At 52.9% G+C, this 17,755-nt stretch overlaps 1 protein-coding gene across 5 annotated transcripts in view; it reads right to left on the bottom strand.

Annotated features, from left to right (window-relative positions):
- PAX2 (paired box 2) overlaps positions 1–17,416 on the bottom strand; it is a 78,878-nt gene extending 61,462 nt beyond the window's left edge. For 2 of the 5 annotated variants that reach the window (XM_004427956.3, XM_004427959.3), the window contains exons 1-3: positions 17,359–17,416; positions 13,725–13,893; positions 12,778–12,975 (exon numbers count right to left, since the gene is read on the bottom strand). In XM_004427956.3, coding sequence (XP_004428013.3) covers positions 12,778–12,975; positions 13,725–13,893; positions 17,359–17,401 — 410 coding nt within the window. In that variant the 5' untranslated portion in view covers positions 17,402–17,416. The remainder of the gene's footprint in view (positions 1–12,777; positions 12,976–13,724; positions 13,894–17,358) is intronic. The other 3 variants (XM_004427957.3, XM_004427958.3, XM_014785651.2) reach the window with 2 other exon arrangements.
- Between the last annotated feature and the right edge of the window lie 339 nt (positions 17,417–17,755).

Here is a 17,755-nt window from a genome sequence, read left to right as displayed (position 1 = left end):
TTATTTAAAAGATTTCAATATTTATGCACACACAAGCCAGAACTCACACACATTGACAGGGACACATAACCAGAAATATACACTTGAGGATTACTATTGCCATAACAATAAATAACATTTGATGAGCACTTGATATCTGTTAGGTGCAATTCTAAGCAGGTTCGTTTGGATTAACTCATATAACCCTCATGAGAACCTATGAGGCGCTATACGATCATCCCCACATTAGATGAGTGAGGAAACTGAGGTCCAGAGAGGAGATGATATTTACCCGTAACCATGCAGCCCTTGAGGAGGGAAGCAAGATTCAAATTCTGGCAATTTCTCTCCAGAGCCTGCTTTCTCACATTTTCTATGCCACATAGGTTTATGTGAATTGTCTGGCACATGGCAGGTGCTTAGCAAAGGTTTTCTGAATGGATGAATGAAAGAATAAATGAATGAAACACCATATCTACTAAGAACCCTGATATTCTCCTTTAAGATGGCCAAGTGGATTCCCCAATGGAAGCCGGGCCTAATTGATAGCTTAAGCTTATTTGGACAAAGGGATTTGTCCTCCCAACCAACTTTCAGGGGAAAGTGTTCACCGGCTGTGCTTGTTCAGACCCTAAATGCTCTAAGCATCAGCTCTCCACTTGACTTTCGGGCCAAGCCCAGCCTTCCTTCAAACAAGGAATGAGATTCAAATGCATCAAAGATGCTTTCTAACCACATCACTTTATTTCTTAGAGTATTTTCCTCTGAAAACAGGTGTTTCCCAAGGAAATGAAAATGGATATTGATGCTGTGCCTGGATAAAAACTAAGACATTCAATCAATTATGTAGACGTCTCTAAATCGCCAGATATTTGGCATCACATTGACAACCTTTATAGATGATTGACTTAAGGTTTTGGTTTTCATCCAGGTATTTGGGAGTTGCCACGGTCATTAACCTGTTTGTCAGCAAGTGCTCTTGCATTTCCAAGAGACATACACTTGTGAACACTACAGAGGAAAAGAATAACCCAGAAGAAAACAGATGAAAGAGGGCAGGGGTGGCAGTTATTCGACAAAACTAGTCAAGCAGACTGTTCTGGGAACGGGTTGCCACCTTGGAGATCCATTAGAACGTGGACCCAGCTCACAAGAGACTCGTGTGCTTAAAGACCTTTAAAAACCTTATAAGACTGTATCCTCAACTGTCTACAGAACCCTACTGGATCAGATCCCTGCATAGCGGAGCTGAGGGATCAGTCCCAGTGTCCAGTACAGAGAGCCCACGTTGTGGCCAATCCACCCTCTTCATACTGACACAGCCTCATCCACCTTCCGGGCGCCTGCATGTCTGCACTCTTGGTATCTCTACGTAGCGTCAGTCCAAGCTATAGATTTTGCAAAGCTTGGCATAAATCTGGTCTGTGACTTTGTACTTGTACCCCTATTTGTGATTTAGTGCTCCGCCTTTTGTCATCTCTCCTACTTTCATTTTCTTTCCCTCTCTACTTTTTAACGCTATTTACAACTTCCTTATCCACAGAGCAGCAGAGCGATCTTTCAGTGTCTTTACTGACATACCCAAATGCTTTTTCTTACACAGGTTTTCTCTCCACTCGACTTAATTTATCTTTCAGTAAAGAGGAACTTTAGATTGTTCCACTCAATAGTATTTAGGGTTACCACTTTTATCAAAGGGATCATGGCACTAAAGAACTCCCCGGAAGGGACATTTGTTTATTCTTATGAGCGACCGGCTCTCCATACGTGCGAGAAGGCTGTGTGCATGCGGGCGTGCATGCATGGTGTCCTCGGTTTGTGCCTCTATGCTCCACTGCCCTGTGTCACTGCCGCTTGGCACTGGCAGGAAGAGCCCAGTAAAACCATGATGTGGACAGCAGCTGACCCTCAGACTGCCGGAGATAAATGCAGGCCCTGGGCCCTCCCTGCTGATGACCACTTGGTTCTTTCAGGAGCAGGTCCATATATGCCCAGCAGGGCAACTTCCTCCAAATTCTCCCTCCCACACACACCTTTCATCCCAGAGCTGCAGAGGAGGCTTGCGATGACATTATTCATAAGCAAGGTTTGGGGGGCTCTTCTCCTAGAGGTGCGAGTTGGAGGAGGAAGGTGGGAAACCAGGACAATGCCTCCCTGTGTTTCCAGATCATCTATTGCCTTTTCTCCTTCTCTTCAATTCTTTCCACACCTTCTCCTCATTCTACCTTTATTTGACTTTGAACTCTGGCCTCTCCCTTCACACTAGAATGTGCCCCAAGGGGGCCGGCACCTCCAAAGAAGCAGTTACCTGGCCTGACAGGCCTGGAGACCAATAGCCATAGGGGCCAGCCCATCACTCCACTCCTGGAAATAAATCCCATTGTATTTGCATTTTAATTTTCCACATAAACAAAGGCCCAGAGTACTCGCTTGGGCAGCATCACTGGACGAATTTAATTAGAAATGAAAAGTTTATAGGGCCCTCTTTAATGCGATTAATGCTCAGTTAACATTTATCACATTCGTATGCTGGAATCGCCTTTTCTAAGCAGCCACTGGCCATGAAATGAATTTCTCTCAACTTTTTCTTGTACACACCCTGGGATGTCACCTCCTAAGCAGTCTGCACTACCCTCCAGGCTGTCTCCCTGGGGACAGGAATTACCCAGTTGGAGCAAGGGAAAGTGAGGGCTGGGGAAGAAGTGAAGTGTATGTGCTGGGGTGGGAGCGCAGGAGGCGTAAGAGTGAGCGTGAACACGACTTCTCGGAGGAGCTGGACCTGAGCCAGCGCTGCACCCTCTGCAAAGAACTGAGCATTCAGCCCAGCAGATTGGCTAAAAGGCTTCAGAGTCTCTTCTGAAAAATGAAAAGATTCTGAATGAAAAAAGAAGTCCCTTCCCAACACACCTACTCAGTCTATTTCCACGGCCAAAAACAGGCTTTCGCTGGGGCTGGCCAATCACACCTGGCTCTCACTTCTCTTCTCCTGTCTTCAGCCATCTTTCTTCTGCCCTCTTTTCCTCTCTCATCCGGGGCTCTGTTAGACTGCCCCTCCCGGGCCCATGGTGACCGGGGAAAGGAACCCAAGTGTCAGCCCCAGGGATACCTCCTTCTCTCTGGCTCTCCCAGAGCCAGAGAGTCACAGTCAGCAGAAGGCCTGCCCTAGGGAAACAGAGTGGAGTTGGGGAACGTGAAACCTCTACTGGTCCCTAGAGGAAGGATGGCCTTCCTTATCTTATCAAATTCTCTTCACTCTTCAGTTAGAGTCTACTGAGATTGGCCTCCTAACCCAAACCAGCTAACCTGGGTAATGAGGAGGAGAGGGAGGAAGGAAAGGGTGAGGGATGGGGGGAGGGGGGAATTATTCTCTCTGCAGTTGATAAAAGGAGATAAATAGCTTGACCTTTGTCCCTACCTAAACGCATACTCCCTTTGAGGACCTCAGCAGACACAAACCAAGCAGCTGCTACCAGTTTTCCTAGTAGTGTGTTACACACACCCACTACCCAGCTTCATACACAACTCTGCACCCTCACCTCTAGCAGAGCAAATGCACCTGGCACGCACACAGACTAAATGTGTCGGGACCCTCTGTTGTACCTGACAAGACCCCTAACATCAACCCATCAGGACATCTACCGTCCATTCAACCCCGCGCTCTCCGGATAATGTATTCTGACACCCTCAACAGGCAGGCTGTCCATGTGATGGCAGAGGCTTTCGTTCTGGGACCAAACAATGCCTTCAGCTGGAAACTCTCTGAAGAGCAAACCACTAGCTCCCTGTTCGACAAGACTGACTCCTTTGAAGAGCTCCCCGGAATGCCAGGGCCATTGAGACAGCTTCTCAGGGCATGAATGCCAGGCTCAGCAAGATATCATGAGCCCACACTCTCTCCAAAACAGAGCCACACAAAGGCCCCCAACACATAGTCACCAACTTCTCTTGGTACAACACACAAGGCAGGCACCATCTTGTCCTCTAGAATTAGGATAAAAGGTCACAGGATAAAGGGCAGAATGAGGACCTCCTCCCTGAGCATCTCTGAGGCCTGTCAGGCCAGATACTGCCCACGAGGCTCTTGGTTTCCTTCAACTTCCTTCGCCAGCCCAGCAATGACTCTGGGCCACGAGGGAGCATCAGGACCAGGGAAAGCTGCCCCCAGTGCTCCCATTTGCTCAAGCTCTAGGGCCACTGTTCCCTTCCTGCCACCACCCCGCCCCCAATCCTCTGAGTCCTTCTCTCTATATCTTCACCTCATTGTGCCTACAAGGTGGGTACAGTTCCCCTTCCAGCCTGCTGCCCTGTTTCACAGCCTTTCTCCTCCTCCTGCCAAGAGCTGCCAGGAGCTCCCTGTCGTGTCCTCTGGCTTCCTCTGTTCTTGGATGGCTGCAGAGGGAGCTCACTGCAGAGAAATTTGGGCGGGGCTGAAGGCAGGCGGAGGAGGAAGTCCAGAGCAAAGTGGTTAGAGGCTCCCAGGTGGAGGGGGCTCTAATCTGGAAGACCCAGGAAACGTGGACCTCCCTCCCTTCCTCTTGGCCTCTCTCCCACTCTCCCTTCTGCCAGGAACCAGGCTGGAGCAACCGCACTGCAGCAGCCCACAGCCACAGCCGGCGGGCCTGCCATGAGGGCACAGCCTGGTGCAGGCGGCCGGCTGTGAGCTCCAGGGCCTGCAACTTTACCGCTATGCCACTTCCTTTGCTCTGCTACCTTTCTCCTCCCTGGCTGGCCTTGCCTTTTCTGCTTTACCACCTCTGAGCCTCCCCTCAGGCCCCCACCAGCCTGGTCTACCAGCCGCCCAGAGGTCTGGCTCTCTCCAGTCACCTCCAAGACCTTGCAGGGCTATCAAAGGCCTTGGCTCAGATAAGAGGGCTCCAATCCCTCCTTTTCAAGCTTCTGTAGTTCCCCGCTCTGCACTCGCACCATACGCTCCATTCCCAAGCCAACTTGGCAAGGCAGAGCCAGTTCTAGACCCTCCTTTCTACCCCTCAACTCCATCACCTCCCTCACTCTCCCAGTCCCCATCCTTACTTTTGTCCTTCCCTTTCCATCCGCATCTCACCCTCTCCTCCCCTAGCTGTAGGGAGTTTCTCTCCCCACCTCCCTTCCTCAAGGCCTTCTGGACTCAAGGGCTCAGGAAATGTCACATTCCCCTGCACCTGCATTGAGGCTACTACTGCTCTGCTCTGAAGCAGAGAGATAAGTTATGTCCAGTTACACAGACCAGGGGCTGCAGACCGCTGGCCCATGAACTGAATCAGGCCTGAAGATGTGTTTTATTTGACCAGCACAGAGTTTTTAAAAACCAAATCTTGGGCCGGCCCCATGGCTTAGCGGTTAAGTGCGCGTGCTCCGCTACTGGAGGCCTGGGTTCGGATGCCGGGCGCTCACTGAAGCACCGCTTCTCCGGCCATGCTGAGGCCACGTCCCACATACAGCAGCTAGAAGGATGTGCAACTATGACATACAACTATCTCCTGGGGCTTTGGGGAAACAAAAGGAGGAGGATTGACGATAGATGTTAGATGTTAGCTCAGAGCCAGTCTTCCTCAGCAAAAAGAGGAGGATTAGCATGGATGTTAGCTCAGGGCTGATCATCCTCACACACACACAAAACAACAACAACAACAACAACAACAAAAAACCAAAAAAACAAATCTTACTGCCCTCTAGGCTGGGCCTGCGCACTCCAGCTCCTGTTGGTCCAGCTCTCACCACCTTTGTCCTGGAGGACATTTGTGCCTGTGACCCCTGCAGCCACAGGTCATCTCCATCACTGTCCCTCACTAACACATTTCTTGCCAGTCTGGACTTCTGGACACTACTCCCCCCACATCCCTACAATAAACCTGAACCTCTCTAGAATGCCGACGACTCTCAGTCTCTCTCACACACGAAAAACACAAAATATCTCTTTATCATATTCTCTCAAAAACCAAAAGAAAGAGTCCAGTTATTTTTGTGGTTGTTGAGGATGAGCTACAAGAGGAACCTGGCCCTATGGCCTCTCCTGTCTCCCTCCTCCCTCCTACATGCCTTCCTCTCCTACATGAGAGTTCTAAGGTCTACATGGGGCCTTGCTCCTTCTTCTCCAGTCCCATGTCATTCTCCTCTGGTTTCCCACACCCCCAAGAGCTCCCCTATGCTCAGGCTCCACCCTCCCATGAGGCCCCAGGCCCCTGCCTCTGCCGTCATGCCCCGCCTGGTGTCCAAGCCTCCTCCAGTCCCCAGCTATGCGTTTCTTACATACAGCTTCTTCCTTATTTCCTGGTACCTGGATTACTGGGGAAGGATTTGGAGGCTGGCCCTGGGGCCTGGCCCTTAGGAAAGCTCTGCCAATGACTGTGTCCCAGGGCTGCTGCCATGCCTCCTGCTGGGAGGACCTGCAGGTCCCTTGGTGGGTCACTCCACTACAACTCTGCAGGAAGGGGATGCACGAGGAAGAGCATCTTCTTGGCTGCTTCTGCAGTTGGTCCCTAACTAGTTCTGCCAACTGGGCTGAGACTCAAGCGTTGAAGCAAAGACAGACAGCTGATCACACAGCTCTCCATCACAAAGGTGCCATCACTGCAGCAAAGCCCCTCTTATTGGGGGCTAACCGGACTGTGGAATGTTATAGCACAAATAAAAATTGAAGGAAAATTTGGCCCCAGTTTGCCCAGTTACGAAATGAGGAATCTCCAGTCCAGCCCTATTACTGCAACCCAGTGGCCCAATGACTGCCCCACTGATTGACCTGATGGGTCCAAGGACAAAGCATCTGGCCTTTATCTGTGACTACAAGTCAGATCCTTTGGGCCTTCCTCCCTTTCCTCTTCTTGGCCTCAGAGCCCTTTTACCCAAGGGCAGACACAGGTAGGCACAAACACACACAAATCCACATGCCCTGAAGATATCAACCTCTATGCCTATCAACCAATGTGAATATATTCAAGCTGCACCTTTGTAGCACCAAAACAACCTGTTCAATGGGAGAAAAACATCTCAATCCAGTAGTTTAGTAGTAGACAGATAAACCCAAGGCCATTTAATTTCCCACCTGTTTCATACTTTACTTGTTATTTGGGCATTGATTGTAAGACACTGTTTGCCACTCCTCGGATCTGTCAGGGGCCCTTCTCTCTCCTCTGGGCTCACCCACAGGGCTCGGGAAGCTGCACTGGCCAGAGCTGCACCTGAACTGCTTCTGCTGCATGAATCTGAACTCAAGAAACTTTCCCTGCAAGAATCTGAACCTGGAGGCAGGTGGGTATGAGAAGAAAGAGCAGCGATCCAGGGAATTGGCAGGCCAGGTTAGCACCCTTTACTGAATTCTTTTAAAGAACAGGAAGTGAAAAAGAAATTCTTTCCAGCATACAGAGTTTCCTCTTAATATAAAACTCCAACTCCAGGTAGCAACAAGGAAGGACTAAGAACAGACCTGAGCATTAAGGGGCAAAGCTGCAGAGTACCTAGAGCTGGAGATCTTGGAAGCTGGGAGCAGACAGTGGAGCCCCTGGTTTACGGTGTCCCTTTGTCAGTCCTGCTGAGAAGACTGGGAAGCAGGACTCCATCCCATGTGGGCTCATAAGGAGCCCCCTCTTCAGATGCAGGCTCTTGGTGGTGGTGATTCATCTTCTGCACCAGTTACTACTATTGCTACTCTTTCTCTGGAAGCCGTAATATTCCTGTCCTCAACACATACCATCACATATACAACCACACTATCCCAAGTGCACCAGAACAAGTCTGTTTCCCAACTATTCGCTCCTGCCCCAACTTCCAACCATGCCTCTTATCCCCTGGATCTACTTTGCACAATTCCCCCCTTGTGCCAATATGCACACAAAGCCCTTGCTCTCTCCTTGCCACATCCCACTCCCTCCCCAATATTCCCTTCTCCAGGCACTCCGTTTCCCTTCTCCAGGGGCTGCTCCTGCCTGGCCCCATCTCCATTTGGCTAATTCTCCCTGTGGCCCCTGTATTGAACTGTTGTGTTGTCCATTTGCCTGTGACAAGGGCTCTGGTTACAGAGTTATTGATTGGTTTTCATGCAGACAGATGGGCCCTTTCCGAGCTCCCACCGAAATCCCTGGCTGTATGGGCTGATTGTTGCCTCTTGGGGTGTAGGATTGCACTGGAGACCACCCTCCATGCAACCTCCTTTGGCCAGGCTGTGCACGGTAATAAATGGAGGCAGCCTGAGCGATAGTAAAAGCAATTGAGTAGGTTACCTCTGCAGACACAAGATTTATGCCTCTTCATATTTGATGTGATTGTTTTATTGAGTTCTCAGAATAGTTGGGACACTATTTATTTATTTATTTATTTATTTATTTAGGGTATTCCCTCTCTTTCTTTCTTTGCATCACCCTCCAAAACCCACCTGGAGCTTTCATTAGGGACAACCTCTCCTGTCTTCCTCTTTTCAAGAGTTGCCAGGTCAGGTACAAACTCAGGGCAAACAGCCACTGCTCTCACCTGAAAGCCATTTTGTGGCCTGACCGCCCACTCTGAGCCAGCCAACAGGGAAACAGTCAGACCAATGAGACTGCTGGCCAAGAAGTCTAAAATAACTAAGAGAACAAAGATTGCTTTTCAGGAGGACAACTCCAGCTCATTTTAAGGAATAAGAAGACCAACAGTCATGACCAGTTCACATGTTATTCTAATGAAGGGCAACCTCGGCAGCAGGAGACCCTCTCTGGGGAAAGAGAAGCGAGCAACGCTTCTCAGACGGAAATTGGCATGTCTGTCTGCTGTGTCTCGGGCTAGTAGGCCCAGGGCCACAGAAGGCAAGTTCTCTCTCCTCATTTCTCCCATTCCTCTGTGGGGAGAAGTCTTCTTCTTAGTCCACAAACTAGCCTCGGCTCTTGGCCATGAGACCAACAGCCCTGACCACCAAACAGCTGCAAGGGTTTAGAGATGTGGCAGGCAATGCTGCCCCTCTGGCCCAGCTTCATGCCAAGCCAGGTCCAAGAGTCAAACGTGCAATGTTCTAGAACCTGAGTTTCAGAGAGAGAGATACAGACCCCAGCCCTGAACATGTCTTCAGCATTCCCTTGGCTAGGAGGAGTGGTTCCCAGCTTATCTGGAAAGGTCTTTGAATGAACAGCTGGTAGACCACCGTCACCCCACTGCCAGACCTCTGATGAAGACCTGCGAATGACACAGGATGGAATTCTTTAACAGCAATGGGGCTGTAGCCCTCTTGAAGCCAGCGTTGTCACTGCTAGGAGAATGAATGCTTGGCTCTCACTTAGAGCCAAACAGGCTAAGAGACAGTGTGGGTAGCAGGTGATCAGTGAGAAATTGGCTCTGGAAGAGTCCAATCCAAAGATCTAGGGGCAGGGAGTGCCCTGATCCCAAAGAGTGTAGGGCAGGCTGAAAAAGTTAAGAGAGCAATGGCCTTCTTGTCAGCTCAATCCAAGAGAGTGCTCTCAGGGGATCTTCAATAACCCTAGACTCTATCTGAAGTTTGTGCCTGTCCTTTCAACGTAGCTGTATTCCCTGCCCAGAGCAACAGCCAAACCAGAAGACTTTGGCATATAATCAGGTAAATCCTTCCTCCTAGTCAATTGCTCAGCCATGTAACTAGGAGGCTTTTCCCCCTTTTAGTAGCATGGATCTCCCTCCATCTTTTCCCTCTCCTGGCCATCTCCCACACCAGGTTTCAATCTCAAGTCACCTGCTTATAAACACCCACCCTCTACAGCGGCAGTGACCCAATATTGAGAATGATTCAGATAAATTCCACATGCTAAGCAATCCAGTCAACCCTCTGAAGTTTTGACAGTGGTCTCTAGGGGTGAGAGTGGGATTGGGAGGCCTCCCTGACCTACTCTGTTGCCTCAGAGAGGTATTTCTATGAGGATTTGCCAATGGAGAATGAGGGTTTGATGTCCGAGCCGTTATCGCAACAGGATCAGAGAAAGCCAAAACCACTTTTAAAGCATGAAAAGCAATTTAGTATATAACCGTAACAGCATATTTTAAGTGCAGCGGCAGCATCTGTTTTTGGGGGGGAGAAGATGAAAAACTTTACGATTTGGCTCAGGTGGGTGAGCATGTGTGGACTTCCTTTCTTGCCAACCACCGGCATATGCACACCCTTACTCATGTTGGTTATAAAGTACCCAACACAAGTGGGCACCTCACCAACAGTAAAGCTCTAAACTCAAGGATCACTCGTTCCCCAGTGCGCCACACTTTCTGCATAGAAGAAAATCTCTAGGCTTTTCCTACAGCGGGTAAGAATTCACAAAGTTCCTGGTATCACCATTGCCAGCAGAAACATCCTGCCTTAATTAGGGTTTAGGGTGAAACAATGCATCTCAGATGAACCTTCCCCTTTCGGAGCAAAGCACCTAAAGGGATGAAGCTAAGGGCGTGGGGCCCAGGTATATCTCTCCAGCCCGACTCAGCAGCACACTGGGAAGCCCCTAGAATTCTTTCCAAAAATATGAACCGCAGTAAGAATCTGTCCCAAAGCAAAATCAAGAATGCCCCGACTTCTCCTTGTTGACAAAGCAAGCCGAGAATCCTAAATGTGGATCCAGGGCTGGCTGCCCAAGCTGCCAGGGGCCTCCCTGTTCCTCTCCTCCCACGCCCTCTCCATCTCCAGCAACACCTGCCCACAGATGGCTGTTTCTCCACACCCAAAGGAAGCTTCCATGCCCCTCAGGTGATGGGGCTCCTCACTGAGAAGATTCTGCAGCTATCTGAGCTGTCAAGCTGAGGCATTCTTTCTCCCACTCATCCCACTCACAGCTCACTATTCTACTTTCTCCCAATTCTGGTGGGCGCACCTCAAGGTCTCTGGGACTTGATCCTGGGTCACCTGTCCCCTGCTCTCCATGACTTTTCAGGATGAGAGCATTCTCACACTTTTGCATAAGCCGGCTTCCCAAAACACCTCAGCCAGCGAGGGGTATACATTGGGAAGAGGGAGGACAAGGGGTGCTTGCAAAGGGGTGACACCACCACACCTGCCTTGATTGCTGATTCTCCACCCATCAAGAGAAGCAAACTGCCTTAACCATACATGACTTGGGTTCCTCCAAAGACTTGAAAATCCTATCACTGACAACAAGCATTTCTCTCTAATGTTCTCCAGAACACCAGCACCCAGTCCCAGCAACGTGGCTCCTGAGCAAGGCTGCTCTCCTCCCAAGACCGAGGTTCCAACTCACTCCCAGAACCAGCAGCCAGCCAAGAGGCTGAGTCTCTGATGGCTCAGAAAACAATGCTTTGTCCCCTTTTCTTCCCTAACCGCCACTCCTGCCCCAGCCGCAAAGCTTCCCCAGCTTCCTCCTCCGGCTTTTAAATGCAAACGCCTCTCAGCCTCTCTCTCCAGCTCCTTCGGAAGGTGTCTGAATGTCAAACCGCTATGCTTTCAATACCTAGCTGAGCCAGGCCCAGGGAGCTGGAGGGTTTTCGGAGGGTGTATAATTAGCTGATCAGTATTATGTTACCCTGTTCATAACTGAATAACCATTTTAATACAGATGGCACACACTGGGATAATTTCTGGGGTTGCCTCGCAGTACGTTACAGCAGGAATGTGGCAGAGGGAATCTTCTTTAGCCAAGGTACATTCTACCAGCTAATTTTACCTGCTGTTTTCAGGATGATTTGGGATAATTCCATATCATTTGCAAAATATTAAAAAAAAAAACCTTAATATGTGATGCCAGTTTCAGAAAAAGGCACCATCTGAATTATTAGTTGCCCTGATAATGAGCCTATGAAGAGTGCAAAGAATAACATGGGAATGAAACCCACAGCCTTCTTCTCATTTGGGGATTTGCCTTAAAACGAGGGGCAGGAGTTGAAAGGCTGGCCAAGGCTGTCTGGAACTTGTACAGGGTCTCTGGTGATGTCGGGTTGCACAGCTCTGTGAAGTTGAAGCCATCCTGGGTTCTGCCGTCTAAGTGCTGTTTTTATGCGCTGTACCCACCACAGATAGCCACATGTGCACACTGGCCGGCTGTGCATACATGGAGTGTGCCCATGTGTTCTCCCAGACAGCACACTGGAGTGGCTTGGGGATTGGGAGCTTATCTTGTGCTACTATATATCGAGCTGACTCCAGCCTGTTGTTGTCACTGTGTGCCTGAGCCTGTCATCAGTGCCGGCTCAGGCCTGGACAGGCACCCTAGGTGGCTGGAGGCATCTCCTAAGGTTCAGCCTCAGGGTCCAGAGCTCTCCCTTCCTGCCTGGCATCCCACTCCTTGTCCAGCTCCTCGTCCAGTCCCTGCCAATTGCTGGCTGGTGGTTGGCGTTTGCTCTACAGGCCTGGATACTTGTGCTTCTAGCCTGGAAATTTGTGTGAAGCTGGCTAGCAAGGCCCAGGCTCCCAGGAGGCAAGCTTTGTGGGAGCTGGAAGGGAGGGTGGCGGAGCCAGGACAGGTGGTTGCCCCTGGGGAAGGGAGCGTGCCTTCAGAAAGCAAAGTCTGTTTGGAAGCAATGAATAGACACTGGTCATTTTAACGGCTTCGGCTGTGGGCTGTGATTGTCTCTAGATACCAAGGCGCGTAATCTTGGAGTCTTAATTACCACAAACACTTGGATTCATTTCCAGGACGCCGTGGGAGAAGCCTGGCAGGGAATATGCAGCCCTGAGCTAGAGACAGCCCTGTCTGTCTGTCCATCTCTCTGCCTCCAGGTCCCCTCTCCCTGCCCAAAGGACTATGGGTCTGGAGCAGGGAGGAAGGGTGGAGGCTGGAGAAAGAACCAAGACCCAGTGCTGGGAGCTGCCCTGGTGGGCAGGAGCTGGGAGCTGCAGTCCTGCCCTGCAGCCCCTGGTGGCTGGCTCACCTGTTGATAGAAGAGACGCTGGGCACCGTGTCGTTGTCGCAGATGCCCTCGGCCAGGAGCCGGTCTCGGATCTCCCAGGCAAACATAGTTGGGTTCTGACGTTTGTATTCAGCAATCTTGTCCACCACTTTGGGCGTTGCCACTTTGGGCTTGGAGCCGCCGATCACTCCAGGCTTGATGCTGCCGGTCTCGTAGTACCTGCGCCGGGAAGGCCGGCGGGGTCAGCGAGAAGCAGGCTGTGGCAGGGGCAGGGAGGCTGCAGGCTTCGGAGCCGCTGAGCCACTCTCCCTCCCGCCCGCCCGAGGCAGCAGCAGCGAGGTGGGAAGAGGCCCAGCGTGGCTGAGCCGGCTTCCAGAGGGCGCTTGGCTAGGGCGAGGGACGAAGCGCAGGACGAGGGGGAGGATGAGGGGGACGACCCCGCCAGGGAGGCGGTCATGCCAGGGGCTGCAGGCACACCAGCCTGAATAGGCGCCCCTGGGAGTGAAAGGCTGGCCTTTCATTTGGGAAGAGCAAGAGGAACAGCATTTGGTGGACTCAGAGGTGACCGGGGCTAGGGCACCACCTCCAGCCCTCTCCCATTGAGCACAGAGCCCCTGCAGCAACCAAGACCCTTCTTCCGCCTCCCCAGTGCTAATTTTTCTTCTCTCTCGGACCCATTTTCACTCCTCACTCTATTCCTCTAACTCCCAGTCCAAATTAACTCTGCTAGAAGAGGCATCCCTCCCTTTCTGAAGATGGGAATGGGGCTACCTCCCGGCAAGGACCCTGGAACTAGGCAGGCACTGGATAACTCTGCTCCACCCTCGCTCCTGGGGCCGCTGCCACCACTCGAGCGCCCACTCTCCTGCTGGTGTCCTCGACTTTTAGCTAAGTTCTTGGGCTGGAGACCCAAGGCTGGCCAAGAAAAGAGACAGGACATCTCCCAGGGGCAGCTCTGAGGCCCTCACCTGCCCAGGATTTTGCTGACACAGCCGTGGCTGACCCGCAGCTGCCGGGAGATGTCGCAGGGCCGCACACCCTGGTGGGCCAGCTCCACGATGCGCTGCCTCACCACGTCGGGCAGGGGCCGGCCGTTCACAAACACCCCCCCAAGCTGGTTCACACCCCCGTGCCCTGCTGGGGAGAGACAAGAAAAAAACACAACACCCCACACACAGCAGGGACCAGCCATTAGTCAGGGTTCGCGGCCCAGGACGTGCGAAGGGAGCAGGCAGGGCGGAGGAGCATGTTCCCGGACTCGCGGGAGAACGGTAGCCCCCCCCCCATCGCAACGTGGAGGATTGAGGTTTGGAACCCGCAGGGCGGTAGAGACGCGGGGGCGCAGACGCTGGGCGGAGGGCTGGGAAAGAACGGGGCTCTAAGAACAGTGTGACGCCAGGGAGAAAGTGAGGGAAGGAATGGAGAAGCAGGGCGACAGAAAAGAGGGAAGAGGGGTAGAAAAACAGCAAACGGAGAATTAATGCCAGCAGGAAAAAATGCAGGAAAGAGAAGAAAGGAAGGGCCGGGCGGAGGACCGAACCAGCGCGGAGCGGGATCCCGCCTGAGCCGCAGCCAAGAGGGAGTTGTCGGCGGCGCGTGCGAGCTTGGAGGCGGATGATTTTGGGGGGTATGTATCCAGCTGACTCCGTACATACAGGCTCCGAGCACAGAGCGGGGCTAAGCGCCTGACATTGCCCACTTTTGCTCCCAGCTTCTCTCCATGTATTTATTTTTACTGGAAGTTGGAGTTTTCCTACCTCCTTCCCTGTGTTTTTGTTTTGTTTGTTGATCGAGAGTTTTTCTTTCCTTTATGTTTTCTATTTTTAGATGTTTGGGGGACCATATTTTACCCCTGGCCTCCCTAGTATGTAAAGTTCAAAGAAAGCCACCTGGAGGAGGGAAGGCTGAAGAGGCTGGGGCACGGAGTCTGCTGCGCTCAGAGATCGGGAGGCAGCGAGAGCTGCGCGGAGCCCGGCAGCAGCGAGAGAACGCAGGCTGCTTGGGCTCGCCCGCCTCAAGCGCTGCGCCAGGCTTGGGGCCCACCTCCTCACCCAGGGCGCGTGGTACAGATCGCCCAGGCGGGCTGAGGGCTCACGGGGCACCCTGTGCAGCCAGCCTGAGCCAGCTCACGTCCCTCTGACCTCTTAGACCTCAGCAGCCGCCCAGGAAACCACGCGACAAGGGCGTTTGCTCTCCTGGTGAAGAGAAGGGCGCTGGGTCTCCAGTCCGACTCCAGCGTGGGCTCCCAACCTCGGAGCCGAGGTGGTCACCGGATGCCAAGCCTGAGGGTGGTGCCCGGTGCCCTATTCTCCCTGGCCTACAGCAGTCTAGAAATCCTGCACCCAGGGCGATCAACCCACAGCCGCAGTTACTGAGCAATCCAAACGCAGAGACTTCTAGCGGCCGAGTTGGGTCGGACCGGGCCGGCAACCTGCAGCCCCTGCCCTACTAGCCTCAGGCGACTTTCGGAGAAAGCGGGGACATCTGCGCCCCGCTAATTTCTCTCCCGTCCTCTTCTGGGGGAGCCAAGAGCAAGGGCCCACAAAACCCCCGGGGAGAGGCCTCTGATCTGGAGGCTGAGGGAGGCCGGAGCCTCTATTTTACGACCCCATCCCCGCTAGTCTCCCTACGTCTAGCCCCACTCCTCACCCCTCCCTTCCCTCCCAACCCCGATCATCAATAATTTAGGCCCCGGGAGAACTCGCGTTACCGTTATGAAAAGGCGGCAGCTGCGGGCAGATTAAAGATGAATAATTCAGCCTCCCCGGGCTCTGGGCCCGGCCCCTCGTCCCCAATATAAGAAGTAGGGATGGGAAGGGGCACGGCGGGAGTCCAGGGTGGGGGCCGGGGAGCCGGCGCTGAGTCGGGCCTGGAATGCGCCACTGCCGCCGGCGCCGACTCGGGCTGCGGCTGCTTGCCGGCCAGCCTGTCAGCCCGCCGGCCCGCGCGGCGATCTCTCCCTTCCTCCAACCACCTTCAGCTTGCCTTGCTCTCCGTTAGGCTTCAAAGTGGCACCCAGTGGACGACTGAGACTCCGAGGATCCCCCGCGGAATCGGCCAGAGAGGAGAGTGAGAGCAGAGACAGCCGGGCCAGGAGGCCGGCGGGCTGGGCCAAGGCGGCGTGTGGACCGGGTTCCACTCCCTCCGAAAAGGAGACCCGCGGCGGCCCCAGGCCCCTGGCTCGGATTTCCTGTGCTTGGAAATTATTTAGGGAAATATATTTCATTCGCAGGAGTATTTTTTAAAGCTCCCCCTGTAATGCTAAATGTATGCTTAGAGAAAAACACAGCTCTCTCTCCTCGGCTCTCTTGTCCGTAGCACAGATCCAAGCCAGGTCTAAAAAGTTTCCCTGTGAAAAGTTACAAATCATCCTTAATTATTAATCTACAGAGAAGAAGTTTTCTATCTAGAGTCTATCTTTAAAAAAAAATCCCACAAAAAAATCTCTGAATTGTTTTCCAAGCTAAGGACATATGACATGAATTAGATAAATTCAAATTTCTTGAAAATAATTCCCTCTTTTCCTATTTTTTCATTTCTTTTCTCTTTTTTTCTGTAACATCCTTTCTGTTTTCTTTCATTTCCTTCCCCTGGTTTTGGTTTCTCTCTCCTTTCTTCCTGGCTTTGGCATTTGCCTTCCTTTTGTTCTTTCCCTCTCATTTTCCTTGTCTTTGCCTAGCCCTGGCAGGGTCACTGGCTGTACTGTCCTCACCAGGGAATGGGAGGCCAGCAAGGAGCCTCCAGAACTGGAAGCAGAGCTTTGCTCTGCCCAGGGGCCGCCTGGAAGCCTCCTCTACTCCATCTCTTGCTGACTTCGATTTCTCCTTGGAACCCCTCTTTGTTTTTAGAGCATCTCCCAGGGAGAGGTGGAGAAAGATGACCACGAGGTCCTGCCAATCTCAGACTCCCAACTCAAGGAGAAGGGAAGGGGAAGGAGAGGTAGGGGAGGTAGAAAAGAAAAGAGTAAGGAAGTATTTCAAAGCAGCCCACAAGAAGCCTTGGCTGGGCTGGCAGGGCCCAGAGATGCTGGGAGCTGAGGGTCAGAAGGGGGCACCCCACCCCCACACTCTTCTGCCTGATTGTCCTGACACTGAGGCTGCCCATGCTAGGAGTCTCCTCCTGGACAGCCACACTCTAAGTTCTGTGTTACAGAGAGGTAGAGATGAGGGGAGGGAGGAGGAGGCAGAGAGGGAGAGAGAGAAAGAAAACAACACAATACAAAACCCTGAAAACTGCCTGTCTATTAGTCCCCCAGCCCAGGGCAAGAGGGTGACCAGGGAGTAGGGTGGCTGGAGCCAGGGCCAGGGGCTGTGAATTCACGACCTAAGAAGGAGCAGGTGGAAGGCAGGCAGGTGATGGGCACCAGGGAAAGTAGGAAAGCAGGCAGAGGGAGAAGTATCAGTGACAGAAAGAAGGGAGAGAAACCAGAGGCCTTAGAAACACTGGGAAATGAGGGAAAGAGGGAGGAAAGGAGGGACAAGGAGAAGCCAGCGTGGGCTCCAAGATGGGACATGAGCTCAGGGGGCTAGGGCCGCGCCAGGATGGGAGAGGGTTGGGACTGGGAGCCCCGAGCTGGGACAGGAGCCGGGCGCCGGTACTCACGGTGCATCGCGGAGAAGGGGTCTGCTTTGCAGTGCATATCCATGGGGAGGCAGAGGAGCGGGAGCAGCGCGGCCGCCGCCGCCGTGTCGCCTCTCAAACTCAACTTCAGGACTTGAGGAGAAAAGGGAGGGACGGTGGGGGGGAGGGTGAGCGGGCGCCCGGCTCCGGCGGGGCGCCCGGGGGCGGGGGGCGCCGCGCTGCGCTCCCCGCAGGGACTCCTCCCGGGCCGGCCGGCCGAAGATTGCAACCGCAGCCAGCGGCCGCAACTTCCCACCGTCGGGGCGCGGGGTTGGGCGGTCAGCAGAACGGCCCCAGGGTGGCGGGCCGGGCCGGGGGGATCTGGGGGCGCATGGCGCGCGTGGCAGCTCCGGCCAGGGCTGAGGCTGGGCGGGGGAGG

The sequence above is a fragment of the Ceratotherium simum genome, chromosome 6, assembly GCF_057802395.1.
Source record: "Ceratotherium simum simum isolate JZ-2026a chromosome 6, ASM5780239v1, whole genome shotgun sequence".
In the NCBI taxonomy this organism is placed as follows: domain Eukaryota; kingdom Metazoa; phylum Chordata; class Mammalia; order Perissodactyla; family Rhinocerotidae; genus Ceratotherium; species Ceratotherium simum.
Note: the sequence above shows the minus strand (reverse complement) of the source record. Positions and strands in the feature narration are given on the sequence as shown.